The following is an 18,403-nucleotide window of genomic DNA, read 5'->3' on the forward strand; positions in this document are numbered from 1 at the left end:
TTAAAGTCATGTAATTATTTTTGAAGTGAGTTGAATAAGATAGTTTACTGAAATTGTCGAGGAGATTCGCGTGAATACTAGTACTGCCTTTAGCGAGTCTGATCAACAGGTTTCTTATTAACTAATTGATGTCAACATGGATCAATAAATGTAAAAATAGTAAGGGCTAACCAGTTTTCGGACTGGTCATTTAAAAATAGCCAGCGTTTGCAAAATCATTGAAAAATAGCCACTATTTTGCTGCAACATGGAAAGTTCCAGCATAATATACTGGAGACCGGTGCACCTGTATATGAACTTCCAGCATATTATGCTGAAACTCCAACACGCGGAAAGTTCCAGTATAATATACTGGAGATTGGAGCACCGGTGCTCCAATCTCCAATGTATTATACTAGACTGGAATATTATACTGGAACTTCAGTATAGTATACTGGAGTTCCAGTATACTTATGCTGGAACTCCAGTATAATATACTGGAGTATTTTTTCGTATTTTGAATAGTATTTTCGTTCAGATTTATCTTTACATGAAAAGTGGCTAAATTTCGATTACTTTTGAAACTGAGGCTATTTTTGAATGACCACTTGTAAATCTGGCTATTTTTGAATTTCTCCCTCAATAAATGGGTGATATTATTATGGGCAGAATTTGCATCTATACCCGCCTTTTGGATCACCTTTTAGCTTATACCGGCTTTGCAAAAAAAAATTGCAAGCGTACCCACTTTTCGCGTAACTTCATACATACGGGCCTGAAGTAGCAAAAATTTATGTCTGAAGTTTGAACTTTAGAATGTTTTGCCTGAAATGTAGCAAAACTTCAGATATTTTTGCATGAAGTTTGGCCTGATTTGCAAAGGCAATCACGCAAACTTCATAGTGCAAATGGCAAACTTCAGTTTTGGCTGAAGTTTTTGTTTGTAATTGCTAAACTTCAGCATTCTAGTAGCTGAAGATTTGTTCTGTATTTGCTAAACTTCAGCATGTTTTAGCTGAAGCTTTGTCTATATTTGCTAAACTGCAATATGTTTTAGCTGAGGCTTTGTTATGTTTGTGATGAACTTCAGCATTCTAGGGCTAAAGTTTGTTTTGTATTTGGTGAACTTCAGCATTCTTAGAGCTTAAGTTCTAAACAACAATAAACTTAATAAATCATGATCAGCAGCGATTGATGCTGTTCATTTCAAAGATTAAAGAATAAAAAATATTTTCGACATGAAAACAAGTTACTACAGATAAATTAGAACCAAAAACCAATGTGCCTGTAAAGCTAAAATATCTAAGAGGTTAAATTATTGTGAATAAGACCAAACTGAACATAATGGAACAAGCAGATATATATAAATCATCAGGTTAGAACGCATAACAATATCTCAAGCTTCAGCATTCAGAAAACGAAGGAGGAGAATGGGAGGAGAAAGAGGACTGAAGTTGTTTAAACAGTGGGTACAACTTTTTTAAAAGGTGGGTATAGGTTAAATGGGGGCGACCAAATAAGGCGTCCCGTGCAATTTTTACGCTCAGATCAGAACCCTTTATAGGTTACTTTGGGTGAAAATGGGCTTTCACTACTAAAACAATCAGGTTTTAGCGACGGACAAATTCTGTAGCTAAACAGAAAAATTCATCGCTAATCTCATTTAACGACGGATTATCAAAAGATTTTGCTAGCTACGAGCATTTTAGCGATAGATTAGCGACGACGTTCGTAGCTAATTCCAGTTTATTTGTAGTGTTTGGATTGAAGTCCAAATCGCCTTTTAAAGCTTTTGCACAGTCAGGCCATGTTGTAAAAATTGCACGGGGCACCCTATTTGGTCACCCCCATTTGACCTATACCCATATTTTTAAAATTATTTAACCTATACCCTAATTTTGACAACTTCAGATCCTACGACATATGCGCTCCTTTCTTCCTCCTCTTCTTTTCCTCTTCTTCTTATTTTCTCTCTCAAACGTGCTATCATGTAAGTTACACATGTTATCGTTTCTGGAAATTGGACAAAGCGACAAATCACGAAGAAAGAAAGACTCGCCACTCCCTCTCAAACATTAATACATCTGAATACAAAGTACGTAAATAATAAAACAAGAGTTTATATTCAAAACTCGAAGAAGCATCAACTGAAGTTTGGGACTGCAGGGCCAAACTTCAAACATTACCAGGTTAAATTTCGTCTGAAGTTTGCAACTATCATGCCAGGAAAAGTTATCTGAAGTTCAAATATAACAAGTTAATTTTGTCTAAAGTTTGCATTACAAATTAGTATGAAGTTTGCACTACAAACTAAAGAACTTCAGACTAATTTATCTGAAGTTTGCACTACAAACTGAAGAACTTCAGACTAATTTGTCTGAAGTTTGCATTATGAAATGAAGTTTTTTTGATTGCTTTTGCAAGTTAGGCCAAACTTCAGATGAAAGTATCTGAAGTTTACTTTGATAAGGTCATACTTCAGGCAAAAAAATTTGAAGTTCAAACTTCAGACATAAATCGTTGCTACTTAAAGCCCTGTATGTCTGAAGTTACCCGAAAAGTAAGTAGGCTTGCAATTTTTTTTCCAAACAGATATAAGTAAAATTGTGACCTAAAAATTGTATATAGATGCAAATCCCCCCATGTTATGAGCCTTTTAAAACTTCCGCACAATCAGACCAAGTTATGAGCCTTTAAATGGGCTAACTTATTGGTTGGCCTAATGATGTATAGTTAGGCGCATTTGTATCTATACTCATTTTTTGGGTCACATTTTAACTTGTGCCCGCTTTGCAAAAAAAATTGTAAGTGTACCCACTTTTTCGCCTAACTTCAGCATACGAGGCTGAAGTAGCAAAGATAATCACGAAAAACTTCAGTATTCTAGTAGACGGGACTGAAGTAGCAAGTTTTTGTTTTTGTAACTGGCGAACTTCAGCTCTAGAGCTGAAGTTTTTGTTTTGTAACTGGCAAACTTCAGCTCTAGAGCTGAAGTTTTTGTTTTGTAACTTGCGAACTTCAGTTCTAGAGCAGAAGTTTTTATTTTTGTAACTGGCGAACTCTCTAGAGCTGAAGTTTTTATTTTGTGGCAGGAACAACTTCAGCTCTGAAGTTGTTTCTGCCTAGATATAGCTTTTTCACACTGATTATTGGATAATTTTTTAGTAGTGTGTTCCTAAATGGAAAGGCTTTTGGCTATTATCATAATGATTCTTGCTCTCCTTAACAAAACTTGAATAGCTATAGTCTAATACACCTTGCATTTTACCTTTATTTACTTTTCGGTTTGTGTCCCCCTTAACTTCTTGTAAAATGTTATCACAACGATTATTATCCTCCTTCAACAAAGCTTGCATATTTTTACATTTATAAAATTCAATCATCAATAGGTCTTACATCTTACCATAATGATCAGCAGCAAGAAGAGAGGAACATCGCCATCAGGAAAGTAAATCTGTTGAAGGGATTCCGGCAGATTGAAGCTGCTCGTCCCTTTGAAAAGTTGCAAGTTAGAGTCACCTTCTTCTCCAGCACACAATCTGTGCAGTGTTTAAAGAGGTTGAGGGCGGATATAACTTTGAGGAGGAGAAGGAGGAGGAGAAAATGGGCTAAAGTTGTTTAAAAAGTGAGTACAAGTTTAAACTTTTAAAAAAAATGGATATAAGTTAAATGGGGGCGACCAAATAGGGCACCCCGTGCAATTTTTACGTGAAGGCAAGCAACTATAGATTCAAAAATTAGACATGTAATTACACAAACCGACAAACTTAATCATAATAACAACTGAGAACTTTAAATTTGTTTCAATGTAAATTTAAGGGAAACTACCAGCTATGTCCATTTATAAGTAACTCATTACAAAAATTGATTAATTCATAAAATATTACTAATATTAGCCAATTAACTATTTGTAGCAAAAAATATCAAATTTTTGCTTTCTTTTGAATGAGTGCTATTAGAATAGATTGTGTACATCTTAAGGAGCTTGAATCTCAGTTTTTAGATGATTTGGTGAAGTTTTGAGGTGATTTGAATTGAAAATTCGAAGTAAAAACTGAATATGAAAAAAAATGATATGTGTATCACACTGTATATCATTTATGTATCACACATGTGTCATATTTTTATCAATTGTGTATCACATGTATATCCATGTATACTTGTGTGTGAGATACATGCATGATACATGTTTGATACATATGTCGCAGAAGAATTTTTTAAACTTGATTTAACTACGAATTTTGATACAAAACCAGTCCAAATTACCTCCAACCTTCCTCAAAGTTTGTTTATTGACTTATCCATATGTTTTCAATGAATTTCAACTATACCCATTGAAAAAGTTCCTTTTTTTGCTTAGATTTTTGGAATATTATATTATTTTTTTTTGTATTTCATCACCTTATTCACTACCTCATCCATAAAATTTCCTTTCCGTCTTGCATCTAATGTTGCTAATCATGCTTAAAAACATGGAAGATGATTTTTGCATGTGATTCTTTGAGAGAAAGAACCTTATTTATTTAGTTTTTCAATTTTTATATGTGTTTGGCTAGTTTTGGTAAGTTTATGACTAATGACTAGAGGTTAATAAGTTGAGACTTATTTGAAACATTTGTGTAAGTTTCCCTAAATTTAATACTATCATAATGACTATCCTTAACAAATACAGTCTCGAACGCTAGAAAATTTTTTTAAAAAAACATGCGTTTTGCTTTTAGATTCATCCATCATTGCTTGCAGAAATGCATGATTATTTTTAAACTCAATTCAACATTGCCTGGAATTTTCAATCAACAAATTTGAGCTACTGGTGATCAAAATCATGGATTAAGCATTTCTAAACTTCAAAAAATACCTCGCAAGCCATGATCAGGTTATTATTCAACTGAAAAAACACTAAAGGAATCCTAGGTCAAGTGACAATAAATTCAGTTCTAGTACAAGAGATTCACACAATTAGCTATCAATTTGATTGAACTGTAAATCAGCAAATATAATTCTCCGTGTAACCAGCAATTTCAAATTAAGTGATAGCTTATACGAGCAGTTTAACAGTTGTGATGATCCGATAGGTTATTTATAGTTTTAACCCTTTATTCTCTCTTTTGAAACCTTGAATAGCTACGTTTAGCCTTTCTCGATTGTCACACCTCTTTTTTACCAAACTTCACTATACCCTCTTAAATAAATAAATAAATAAAATTTAGCAAAGCTCGAAAGGGTTTTTCAATCTTGAAAGTGACAAAGGATAGTGTTCAAAAGGAAATAACTCAGAATCGCCACCTAGCATTATTTTTTTGGTGTGCCAGGTCACCATTTTTTAGAAAATATTTTTCCTTTTAAAAACACTTGGACTCAAAACTAAGTCTGCACCAGAGATTCGGGTAAGGGGGTTCATTTGACTCGGGGAGAAGGTGTTAAGCACCCCCCAAGTCCCGTGAAGGTCACGGTTGCGCACTCGATCTAGTTGGCTTTTAGAATATTCAAGTTGGTGTAAAAATAACACAGAAAAGAAAAAAAAATAAACACACAAAAGGCTCGAGGTCGTCCCTACCTAATAAAAGAAAATGAAAAGGAAAAGGAAAGAAAAGTCCTAAGCTAACCTATACTACGACTTCTCCACCATGCTCATCAAGGCCTCCAAAATATTTACATAGTTCTTCACGGTATACCCCGGATAATAATATTTACAAACTTCACGGGGCATTCCCCGGATAAATTTAATTAAGGAACAACCTCTCACCTTAAAACTAACAAATATTCTAAGGCTTGCCTACCCAAATGTGGTCAGCCTAAGCATGCTCCTAGCGAGTACTAACATCGATAAAGAAGATAAAAGGAACTATAAAAGAACTAAGTAAAGGAACACATCAACTCATGCCCATGTCTTGTTTTTTAACTTTTATTTTTATTAGACCGGGCCCGACGCCAAAAGCATGGAGACAAATCAATTGCTAATGGGCATCGGTCTTTTCCCACTCCCCCGCGACCCAACAATCATACAAAATGCCAATCAAGTAAGGGAGAACGAATTCCAAATCACACAAGGAAAAGAGCATATGGAATGACAACGAAATAAAGGCATGGTGGATTAAAATATTATAAGGGACATATAAATCTAGCCAACCCGCCTCACTTTTTCACTTTTCTGTATGTTGTTATATCACAACATGAATGAGCAGTGGCTTAAACATTCAAGTTGGTCACCTTAGAGTTAGAAAACAAAGACATCCTTAACCAAATAGTAACGACAGATGTTGCAGGAATACTAAGTGATGCTCCCACCAAACAATATGTCATTTTCATAATTAACTTAACATTTTCGAACCAAGCAGGGTGCAAACCAATCTTAGAAGCCTTTAACAAAAATGTCTTGAACCTAACCATGTGGATATTGTGAGATTAACAGAAGCATACAAGCCAAAAAAACATGTCAATTCGGTCACTGTTAGTTCAAACTTCCATGCTTAACTTCACAAGGATTAACGTTTTCCTTTATCACTTAAGCGCAGGGAGATCAAGGCACACAAACAGAGCATCAATTTCAGTTCTTAATGTGCAATCAAGTTAGCAAATGCCATAACTCCCATTCAGATGTAACAATCAGTCAAGCCCAAAACTATCATAAATTCGATCTGTTTACCCGTAACGAAGTAGTTCAAAAACTCAATTGAAGATCAGATTTGAAAATGTGGAAAAGATAGCGATGAGAACACATATTAAACTCATGCACAAGCTGAACAATCCACCAGAAAGCAATTAAATCAAAAACAACCAGCCACAATCACTACGAATCCATATTAATAATTTCTGAGGATCGATTCAAAATAAGAAAGTCAAGGCGAATAGGGAATGAACCTGTTGGGGCGAATTTTTCTTAAATAACAGCAGGAGATTCAGTGATAATTCAACTTCAATTTCCAGAATTCAAACGAGATACAACTTCAAAATTGGAAAGAAACCTCGAACAAGAACTCGAAACGGCACTGGAATTTCGAATCCGAACACGAACTCCAACTCGTACTTCAATCCATTTGTATGTTGTAGTCGAGATTGAAATCGAGGGAAGCAGCAGAAATTTTCTTCTTTTTTTTCTTAATATGTATGAAAACGAAAACTGAAATCCAAAGAAGAATCTGGAAGTCCCAAAATTAAACCCTAGAACCCTTTCCTTCCGATTTTTCTCTAAATTTTTCCCCTATCTTTTCTGTTCACCCCCCAAAATCTCAGAAACCACCCCAATATATAGGGGGTCTCGAACCGTCTATGCTTCCTCGCCAAGAAATCGATTTTTATCTCCAAATCCGAAAAAAGAACTCCAAAATTCCGAAAATCTCCTTATTTTCGGTAAAAATCTGGGCAGATGGAGGGTATGATTAATTTTCATTAATCATATCCTACCCTTCGTCCATCATCTACTGTTGAAAGAGATTCACGTGTTAGAAAACATATCAAAAACGCGGATAAGAAAGAGTAAGGGAATATTCGAACCAAAATCGGTTATTTGTCAGGCCACATGGAAGAAAGAGAGAAGGGAAAGGGGGACAATGAATTAACTCGCTAGAATCAGTGAGTGTTCCGGCGAGTTTTGGGCGAGCGGAAGGTGGCAGAGATGAGGGGCGCCGTTTTAGGTTGATCTCTTTAGGATTAGGGTTTGGGAAAATATGGCTTTTATATGGTAAAGAAGATAGATATGGACCATTGGTTTTATGAGATGAATGGCTAAGATTTAGAGGGGGAAATGGGGCGGGTAGATGGGTCGTTTGGGCGGATCCAATAATTAGAAACTTGAACTTTTCTTTTTTAGAAATTAATTCTAATTAATTAAAGCAAAATATATCATAATATAAAACTATATTTTTTATATATCTTTTTTTATATAAATTATTATATTCAAAAATAAAAGTGAAAATTATGGCAAAAACAAAAGTATATTTTGCTATAAAAATATTAATAACCTAAACTAAATAGAAATAAGATAAAATATGAAACTATTTTTTGTATTTTTTTTCAATGATTATATTAAAATAAAAGTAGGTTAAAAAATAATATATCTTTCCAAAATACCTAATATTGAATTAAATAGAAAAGTGAAACTACTTCTTTTTTTATATTTTTCCCTTTTTTTGTGCCTTGAAATAGAATTAAATTTAAAAATAGAGTGAATTAATATAGGAACAAGCTCAAGTAATATTCAAAAAATACTAGGACTATTAAGGGTAATTATAATGCACAGATCAAAAATTACATGTCTACAACTGCCCCTCTTTGACGGAAAACACAAAGTGTTTTCAGACAAAGAACAATAAGACGTGTTTTTTATCCGATCCTTATTTAGAGAGACAAAAACTAAAAGAAAAGAGAATGTGACTGAGCCCTGGTATCTGAGCTGCCTACATATCCTTGGTTATAAAGGAATCAGGCCACGTGTATTTCACAAGTGAGAAGGATGATGGAGTACCGAGGGGGAGAGTCGAGTGAAGTGCCGTCGAGGTTCCGTTCCGCGGTTCCTGCCATCGAAATACAAGATCCTATCTACTTCTTGTCTTGAATCTCTATTTGATCTTCAACATGAGACTGAAAAGTGGACCCTATTCTTTAGGCGGGCTCCTGATGCTTCTTGAACTTGCGAATTGAAAGTAACTCTGAAATGAATTCACTTGTTCTCCAGGTGGGTGCCTGATTGCCAAAACTTGACTTGAGATGACTTCCCTCATTCTCCAGGTGGGCGCCTGTTGCTTACTTGAAAATCACAATAATTTTGAAATGGATTCTCTCGTTCTCCAGGTGGGCGTCTGCCGTTAAAGCTTGAAACTTGATATGGATTCTCTCATTCTCCAGGTGGGCGCCTGCGACCGACTTGAAACTTGAAATGAATTGTCTCATTCTCCAGGTGGGTGCCTGCCAACGACTTGAACTCGAAATAAATTCCCTCATTCTCCAGGTGGGCGCCTACCATTGACTTAAAACTTGAAATGACTTCCCTCGTTCTCCAGGTGGGCGCCTGATTGCCAAAAACTTGAATTGTATTCTCTTGTTATCCAGGTGGGTGCCTGATTACCAAAAACTTGAATTGTATTCCCTCGTTATAGATGGGTGCCTGATTACCAAAAACTTGAATTGTGTTCCCTTGTTATCCAGGTGGGCGCCTGATTGCCAAAAACTTGAATTGTGTTCCCTCGTTATCCAGGTGGGTGCCTGATTACCAACAACTTGAATTATATTCCCTCATTATCCATGTGGGTGCCTGATTACCAAAAACTTGAATTGTATTTCCTTATTATCCAGTGGGCGCCTGATTGCCAGAAACTTGAATTGTGTTCCCTCGTTATCCAGATGGGTGCCTGATTACCAACAACTTGAATTGTATTCCCTCGTTATCCAGGTGGGTGCCTGATTACCAACAACTTGAATTGTATTCCCTCGTTATCCAGTTGGGCGCCTGATTTCCAAAACTTGAATTGTATTCCCTCGTTATCCAGGTGGGCGCCTAACATTACAACAAAACAGAAAAACAAAAGAAATTTTTCTGCCCCAGTTTGGAATCTGGGCACATCTGTGAGTGTTAATTGAATCATGTTACCTAAGAGTGATAACTTTAAAGCTAAATTATATTTTCCAAAGGAAGAACTTACGCTAAAACTTAAACTAAATCTCATTATCCAGGAGGGTCCTGAAAACTTAAAACTAAATCCCATTATCCAGGAGGGTCCTGAAAATTTTAAAACTAAATCTCATTATCCAGGAGGGTCCTGAGAACTTTTAAAATTATATTCCATTATCCAGGAGGGTCCTGAAAAATTAAAACTAAATTCCATTATCTAGGAGGGCCCTGAAAACTCTTTTGAAATTAAATCCCATTATCTAGGAGGGTCCTGAAAATTTTAAATTAAATCCCATTATCCAGGAGGGCCCTGAAAATTTTAAATTAAGTCCCATTATCCAGGAGGGTCCTGAGAATTTTAAATTAAGCTCCATTATCCAGGAGGGTCCTGAGAACTTTTAAAATTAAATCTCATTATCCAGCAGGGTCCTGAAAGTTTTAATATTAAATCCCATTTTTTAGGAGGGTCCTGAGAACTTACCCATTATCAGGAGGGTCCTGAAAACTCTTTTGAAATTAAATCTCATTATCCATGAGGGTCATGAGCCATGCTCTCTTCTTGGAAGATTCTAAACAGAATTTCTTGCCCCTGTTTCATACGAATAAAATTTTGTTAGTTTGAAAACGTAGTGGTTAGTTTGTGGCATCATTGCTGAGTGCCTACTTCTGCCACTGCTATGCTTCATTCTGATTAGTTGCTTCGGGCTAGCAAGGAGTTGTTTGACCTTTTGATTGGAACTGGACCACAAAACCTCTGAATGACCTGAATCTCTCACACTCACTTGTTGCATTGTATTTCATTCTGAAAGTTACTGAATCTTTGTATTTTCTCAAAATTCAAGAATCATCTTGCCGCCTGAACTTCAATTATCAACATACTGTTCATTCCAAATCATGTCACTTGTGATGTGCTCGACCGAACTCTGCTTTGTGTAATTTAGAAGCTGGTAGTAGGCTTTGAAATCCTTTCTTGCTTGTTCAACAAGGTCCAACTCGAAAGAGACTCATAAAGATAGACTCAAGGAGCAAAGTGAAATGATTTTTTGATAGAAGGAACAAAGGAAAATTTTGAACACAGATGACTATGTGAAGAAGAATGGGAAAAAGAAGACTTATCTGAGGGAAGCGGCCAGCTCCAATGATCATGACATACATTTTGGATTGATCAGCCCAATCCGTCCAACCAATCATATTTTCAGTTCATGTCATGTCTTCATACTTCAAAAACCAGGCTTTCGTTGATCAAATTTCTCTGTGAAGTCATGAGCCTCATTCGACTTGTAGTGCCCTGAAGGGTTTTCGCCGACAAGCCTCTCTCATTTGTTTATCTCTCAACTCAACATCGCCTTATGGTGCCCGCGAGGGTTTTCACCAATAAGGCTCTCTCATTTTAAATTTCTCTCAGCTCATCATCGCCTTACGGTGCCCGTGAGGGTTTTCACCAATAAGACTCTCTCATTTATTCATTTTTCCTTTATGCCCATGAGCAAAGTGTTACTCATGATGTAAATCATACCTCTATCTCGCTTGACCTGACATCCTCAAAGATTGATCGGAAGGTCTTTCTTTTGACCGTAATGTAGGCTTTTGGACAGGGTTAGAAAGAAAGGGTGGCATGGAGACTCAAAATAATTTAAGATGAAAAGGGGTTAAAATTACAACTTTTGGAATCAGATCTTTTCAAAACCAAAACTTCTGCCCCAGTTTCTTTGGGTCTGGGGAATTTTAATTTTTATTTTGATGAGACCAAACCGTAAGGCTGCCTACATATCCTTAAAAGGAATCAGGTCGAACGTAGTTCAAAAGAAAGTTGTTTGTTTTTGTTACTTTTCTTTTTTTTCTTTTTTTCTTCTTTCTCCTCTTTTTTTTCTTTTTTTCTTTCTTTTCTCTTCTCTCTCTTTTTTTCTTTTCTTTTTCATTTTTCTTATTTTCACTCATTCATCATCATTTTCATTTTTTTTCATTCTCTACTTCTGCTACTGATTCCAAAAGAGGGGTATGAAAGAAAATAAATATGGCCCAAAAGGGGTAAAAAAGGATGAAAGTATTTGACTAGCGGAATAAAATGCCTTCGTCATTTCAACTTTGAACATGCCAAGTACAAAATACAACTGAAGGTAAACAAAGAAATCATACATAGTACCTCTTAACTGCATCAGAATTGATGGTCATATCTACACATTTGTCTTCTATGTCTGTTAAATACAAAGCACTATTGGGCAACACTCTTGTCACAACGAACGACCCTTGCCAGTTTGGGACGAACTTGCCTTTAGGTTCCACCTGATGAGAAGGATGCGTTTCAATACCATCTGGCTCACTTCGAATTTTTGGGGACGCACCTTTTTGTTGTATGCTCTTGCCATTCTTTCTGATATAATTGACCATACATACTGCAGTTAATCTTTTCTCATCAATCAAACTTACCTGCTCTAGCCGGGTTTTGACCCACTCATCATCATCAATATTAGCTTCTACGACGATCCGAAGGGATGGAGTCTCAACTTCTGCAGGTATAACTGCCTCAGTTCCATATACTAGCAAATAAGGAGTTGCACCTACTGAAGTGCGGACAATAGTGCGATAGCCCAGTAAGGCAAAAGACAACTTTTCATGCCATTTCTTGGAACCTTGAACCATCTTACGAAGTATCTTCTTTATGTTCTTATTGGCAGCCTCAACAGCTCCATTTGCCTTGGGGCGATACGGAGTGGAGTTTCGATGCATGATCTTGAACTGTTGGCATACCTCTTTCATCAAACGACTGTTGAGATTAGCAGCATTGTCTGTGATGATTACCTTGGGAATTCCGAAATGACAAATGATATTTGAATGAACAAAATCCACCACTGCCTTCTTGGTCACGGACTTGAAAGTTATAGCTTCGACCCACTTGGTAAAGTAATCAATGGCCACCAGAATAACCTATGCCCGTTTGACGTTGTCGGCTCAATTGGTCCAATGACATCCATGCCCTAAGCAACAAAGAGCCAAGGTGCAGACATTGTGTATAACTCAGATGGGGGAGAATGAATCAAATCACCATGTACTTGGCATTGATGACACTTGCGAACAAAACTGATACAATCCCGTTCCATGGTGAGCCAATAATAACTTGCTCGAAGTATCTTCTTTGCCAGGACATACCCATTCATATGCAGCCCACAAACTCCAGAATGTACTTCAGCCATGATAGTTGAAGCTTCTTTAGTATCTATGCACCTCAGTAGTCCTAAATCTGGAGTCCTCTTGTACAAGATTCCTCCACTCAAAAAAAATCCACTAGCCAGACGTCGAATGGTTCTCTTGTGGTCGCCTGTAGTATGTACTGGATATACCCTCGACCTGATGTATTCCTTGATATCACGGAACCAAGGTTCGCCATCGATTTCCTCTTCCACCACATTACAATAAGCATGTTGATCACGAACTTGGATATGCATGGGGTCGACATAAGCCTTGTTCAGATGATGTAACATTGACGTCAAAGTAGCCAAAGCATCAGCAATCTCATTATGAATCCTAGGAATATGTCTGAATTCTACCAACCTGAACTGTTGGAAAAGATCGTGCAGACACTGTCGATATGGTATGAGCTTTAAATCTCGAGTCTCCCATTCTCCTTGAATCTGGTGAACCAACAAATCTGAATCTCCCAGAACGAGTATTTCCTAGACTCCCATGTCTATAGCTAACCTCAAACCTAGAATGCATGCTTCGTACTCGGCCATGTTGTTGGTGCAATAAAATCGAAGCTGGGCTATTACAGGGTAGTGTTGCCATGTTTCAGTAATGAGTACAACCCATATTCCTACACCTTTCATATTAGCAGCTCCATCAAAGAAGAGTTTCCAACCTGGATTTTCATCATGGTCAACCTCGTCAACACACATGACCTCTTCATCAGGAAAATAAGTCTTCATTGGCTCATATTCATCATCCACCGGATTCTCGGCCAAGTGGTCGGCCAAGGCTTGGGCTTTCATTGCGGTCCAAGTCACATAGATGATGTCAAACTCTGTAAGTAAAATCTACCACTTTACCAGTCTTCCCGTGGGCATTGGCTTCTAAAAGATATACTTTAGAGGATCCATGCAAGAAATGAGGTAAGTAGTGTTGGATGACAGATAATGATTCAACTTTTGTGCCACCCAAGTCAGGGCACAACATGTCCTCTCAAGTAGAGTGTACTTAACCTCATAGGGAGTGAACTTCTTACTGAGATAATAGATTGCTTGCTCCTTCTTTCTCGTGATGTCATGTTGACCCAATACACAACCGAAAGAATTATCCAGGGCTTTTAAATAGAGAATTAAAGGTCTTCCAGGCTCTGGTGGGACCAGTACAGGTGGATTCGACATGTACCTCTTAATCTTATCAAATGCTTTTTGACACTCGAGTGGACTGCAACATTCTTCTTCAGCAGCTTAAAGATGGGCTCACAGGTTGTCGTGAGTTGAGTAATAAACCTGCTAATGTAATTTAACCTTCCAAGCAGGCTCATCACCTCTGTTTTGTTCTTTGGCGGCGGTAACTCTTGAATAACTATGATCTTTGATGGATCCAACTCAATACCGCATTGACTAACCACGAACCTCAGTAGCTTCCCGGACGGGACACCAAATGCACATTTCGCTGGATTGAGCTTGAGGTTGTACCCGCGGAGCCTTTGGAAAAACTTCCTCAAGTCCTTAACATGGTCAGACTGCTTCTTTGACTTTATGATCACATCATCTATATAAACCTCGATCTCCCTATGTATCATGTCGTGAAATATGGTGGTCATCGCCCTCATGTAAGTTGCCCCAACATTCTTCAAACCAAATGGCATTACCCGATAACAGTATGTTCCCCATGGCGTGATAAATGTTGTCTTTTCTACATCTTCCTCATCCATCAAGATATGGTAATATCTCACATAACAATCTACAAAAGACCCAATCTCATGCTTGGTACAATTATCGATCAGAATGTGAATGTTCGGTAATGGAAAATTATCCTTTGGGCTTGCTTTGTTGAGATCACGGTAATCAACATAGACCCTGGTCTTACCATCCTTCTTTGGTACTGGCACAACATTGGCTAACCAAGTGGGATATCGAGTGATGCGAATGACCTTTGCAGTAAGCTGCTTTGTGATTTCTTCTTTGATCTTCACACTCATATCAGTCTTGAACTTTCGCAACTTTTGCTTGACAGGAGGGAATGTTGGATCAGTTGGCAATATATGAACTAATAGATCAGTGCTCAGGCCCGACATATTGTCATATGACCATGCAAAAACATCTTTATAATCAAACAATGTTTTGATTATTTCCTCCTTAACTTGAGGTTCTAAATGCACACTTATCTTGGTTTTCCTAACATCATCCTGGTCCCCTAAATTGATTGTTTCAGTTTCACTCAAATTAGACTTTGTTTTTTCTTCAAATTGTTTTAGCTCTTTACTAATTTCCTCAAATGCTGCTTCTTCATCATATTCTATTTCATCATCATATTCTACTTCTTGGATTATTATTTCAGAATTAGATTAGCTTTTAAGACTCGGCTGAAAATTCTTCATGCATGTCATGTCATTGCAACCAGCATAAAAACAACTGTACAGAAGAAAAAAGAACAAAATAAAACACTATTAGGAATAACAGAAAACGGGAAATTGCATTTCATTGAAAATAAAAGGATAGAAGGGTTTGAACATCAAAACAAGCAAAAACTAAAAATCTGGATTACAACCCTAGATTAACCCAAATAACAGAAAGGAAAACAAAGCAAACTACCAAAACTCCTTCCTGGTGGGGAGAAGAGTAGCTTTCCAATTGCTAAGCTTCACGTTCGGGCCAACGAGCCGCACATCTGATTTACTTGAGCCTTCACCAACTTCTACCATATTGACCTCATCAAAAAGACTTTGGAACCTCTTGATCAGCTCTTCATCAACATCGACCACAGGTTTTGGGATGGATGAGGTTGGAGGTTTTTCGGCCCCTGGCTTGACAAAAGACTTAGAGATGTGCGAGACAGGATTGGAGAGTGACCATACCTTCTGTTTCAGGTTTTTAACTCTTTTCGCGTCCTTCTCTATGGGCTTGAATCCCAGACCAAATGTACCCAGATTTCCACTGGGGCATACTAGATGCACAATACCCTGCAAAGATGTGCCCAAACCTTTGCCCGGCACAAAATCATTCTTCAACATTTCAGTCGCTACCATGACAGACGCGGAGGATAGCTTAGGTCTCGGAATACATTTTCCTTCAGGAATCTTCTCAACAGACACTATTTTGAAAGTTTAATAGACCCAAGGTCCCTTATCATCTTCAGCTTTGATAAATGGAACAATTGTGTCATTACAAGCTGACAGGTCATCATCACCGTGCACAACTATTTCCTGCCTGTCCTATTCGAACTTCACCATTTGGTGGAGAGAAGACGGGACTGCCTTAGCAGCATGTATCCAGGGCCTGCCCAAAAATAAATTGTAGGAGATAGCCACATCTAATACTTGGAATTCCATGATGAACTCAACCGGCCCTATCGACAATTCGAGCATTATATCTCCGACAGAATCTTTACCTCCCTCATCAAAGCCTCGAAAACACACACTGTTCAAGTGGATTCTTTTGGTGCCAATCTTCAATTTTTGCAGAGTACACCGGGGACAAATATTCGTACTAGAGCCATTGTCACCCAAAACCTTTGAGACAACAGAATCTTCGCACTTCACCGTGAGATAAAGAGCTCGGTTGTGTTTTGTACCCTCTATAGGAAGTTCATCGTCCGAGAAAGTAATCCTATTTGCTTCGAAGATCTTGCAAGCTATATTTTCCAAGTGGTTCACTGTGATCTTATCAGGAACATGTGCCTCATTCAAAATCTTCATCAAGACCCTGCGATGTTCATCTGAATGTATCAGCAAAGACAAAAGAGAAATCTGAGCTAGTGTTTTCCTTAACTGCTCCACAATGAAATAATCCTGCACTTTCATCTTTTTCAGGAACTCCTCAGCCTCTTTCTCGGTGAGCGATTTCTTTACTGGCATTTGGCTTTCCTTAATTCTTCTGGGGTGAAACATCTCCCAGAACGAGTCAATCATCCAGTTTCATTAACTTCTTCCTCTATTTCTTTTCCTTTGTATGTCACTATCACTTGTTTGTAATTCCACGGAACAACCTTGGCATTAACCACTGGCAGCTGGGTTACTAGTTTAATGAAGATAGGGGTAATAGGAGCCCCCTTCATAACTATGACATGCTTACTTGGAATCCATGACACTACCACTTTTGGGCTTTCCAGACTTGCCCCAATATCTGTCGAAGGCCCTTTCACGACCAACATCGGGGGCTTCAAATTGAGCGAGCTCGACTTTTCTGTCGCACCTTCAGCTATCAAGGGCTTTGCTTTGGTAGAGTTTGGAGCTTTAACCAAATTACTTTCACTGGACCAAATCATCATGAGGGACTTAGAAGACTTCTTGGACTCCCCATCCTTGTGAACTATTTCAATCATATGTGTCTCTTCATGAGCTGGCAAAGGGTTTTGGTTGATGTTTGGTGCGTCTGGGCTTTGGATTACAATTTGGTTTGTATCAATGAGCTCCTGGATTGCCCTTTTCAAATGCCAGCACTTCTCTATGTCATGCCCTGGAGCATCAGAACAATATGTGCATCTTAGGGAATAATCAAGGTTCTTTGGATGAGGATTTGATATATTTGACTCAATCGGCCTCAAGACGTCCAACTGCCTTAACCTTTGAAACAGACTAGCATAGGACTCTCCAGGCGGGGTAAAAGTTTGTTTTTGCTGCTGCCTCTCTCTTCTATACTCTGGCCTTGATCGAAAGTTTGAACCATTGGGGTTTTGATATGGTTGTGGAGGTAGATAGGTATTTTGTGGAGCTGGGTAGGTATTCTGTGGGACTGGGGCACGCCATTATGGGTAAGGAGGGGTTGAGCATATGACTGTGCATGGTGAACAAGGTATTGGGATGGCCTGGCTGAATACTGGGGGTTTTGCGGGGAAAAGTAATATTGGGGTGGATTATATGGAGCTTGGGCGTAAGTTTTGTTGATACTCAATTTTTCCCTATATATTTTTATATGCAAAATATTTTCAAAATAGCACATGTATGCATATATATAAGTATTTACAAATATTTTTATTACTTTTCCTTAATTTTAAAGGCTTTTAAAATCAATTTTATTGCCTTATTTTATCAAGAAAAACCCAATAAGTATTCCCAAAATTGGCATTTTGATAATTCATTTATTGAATTCTCATATTTATACTAAAATATAGCTGAGGTAATTTTTGCATATTTTTTACAAATTTATTTAGTATTTTAAAGCTAAATTGCATATAATTGCAATATTAGCCTATTTTAGATTTAATTGCGTTTATTATTACAAAATTGATTCCAGTATTTTTAATTTAATACTTATATATTATTAATTAATTTAGTACCTTTAATTTGTTTCCATAAATTATTTTCTATTTTTTATAAAATAAATGGGTAAAAGTGGCTATTTAAAACCTACCCAGATTTCATTTTCAATTTCAGCCTAATTTGCACCCCTAATCCAACCCAATTTCAATTTCCAAATCACCCAGCCCAATTCCTAAAACTACCCGGCCCAACCCGGATCAGATCTTGGCCGTTGATCAATTTTGATCAATGGTCTAGATCTGCCCTTACATTTTTTAATCAAACGACCCCCCCAATAACCCTCATTTCCCCTCACTCGTCTTTATCTCTCTAACCCCTGGTTCTCTCTAGAATCTTCCCCCATCCTCTCCTCTCCAATGAATCCTTTTCACCTT

General features: G+C 37.5%; 1 protein-coding gene and 1 long non-coding RNA gene across 2 annotated transcripts; both read right to left on the reverse strand.

Moving 5' to 3' along the window:
- Nucleotides 1-1,513: 1,513 nt before the first annotated feature.
- On the reverse strand, nucleotides 1,514-7,675 carry LOC104216039 (uncharacterized). Its single transcript, XR_708376.2, has 3 exons — nucleotides 6,841-7,675; nucleotides 3,383-3,518; nucleotides 1,514-2,215 (listed from the first exon to the last, which is right to left on the reverse strand). It is a non-coding gene; the product is annotated as an uncharacterized lncRNA (long non-coding RNA).
- Nucleotides 7,676-10,102: 2,427 nt separating this feature from the next.
- On the reverse strand, nucleotides 10,103-12,226 carry LOC138876090 (uncharacterized). The gene is made up of 2 exons (XM_070154984.1): nucleotides 11,730-12,226; nucleotides 10,103-10,175 (listed from the first exon to the last, which is right to left on the reverse strand). Exons 1-2 carry the CDS (start codon nucleotides 12,224-12,226, stop codon nucleotides 10,103-10,105), a joined length of 570 nt encoding a protein of 189 aa, XP_070011085.1.
- Nucleotides 12,227-18,403: the final 6,177 nt, after the last annotated feature.

Source organism: Nicotiana sylvestris, chromosome 8, assembly GCF_000393655.2.
Source record: "Nicotiana sylvestris chromosome 8, ASM39365v2, whole genome shotgun sequence".
NCBI lineage: Eukaryota > Viridiplantae > Streptophyta > Magnoliopsida > Solanales > Solanaceae > Nicotiana > Nicotiana sylvestris.

Bases quoted from the DNA above. Each gene is read 5' to 3' on its own strand.
- LOC138876090 (XM_070154984.1), bottom strand. From the start codon at position 12,226: ATGGTTCAAGGTTCCAAGAAATGGCATGAAAAGTTGTCTTTTGCCTTA. The intron at 10,176-11,729 runs GTACTATGTATG...CGTATGAAACAG, and splicing joins AATTCTGATGCAGTTAAGAG to GGGCAAGAAATTCTGTTTAG.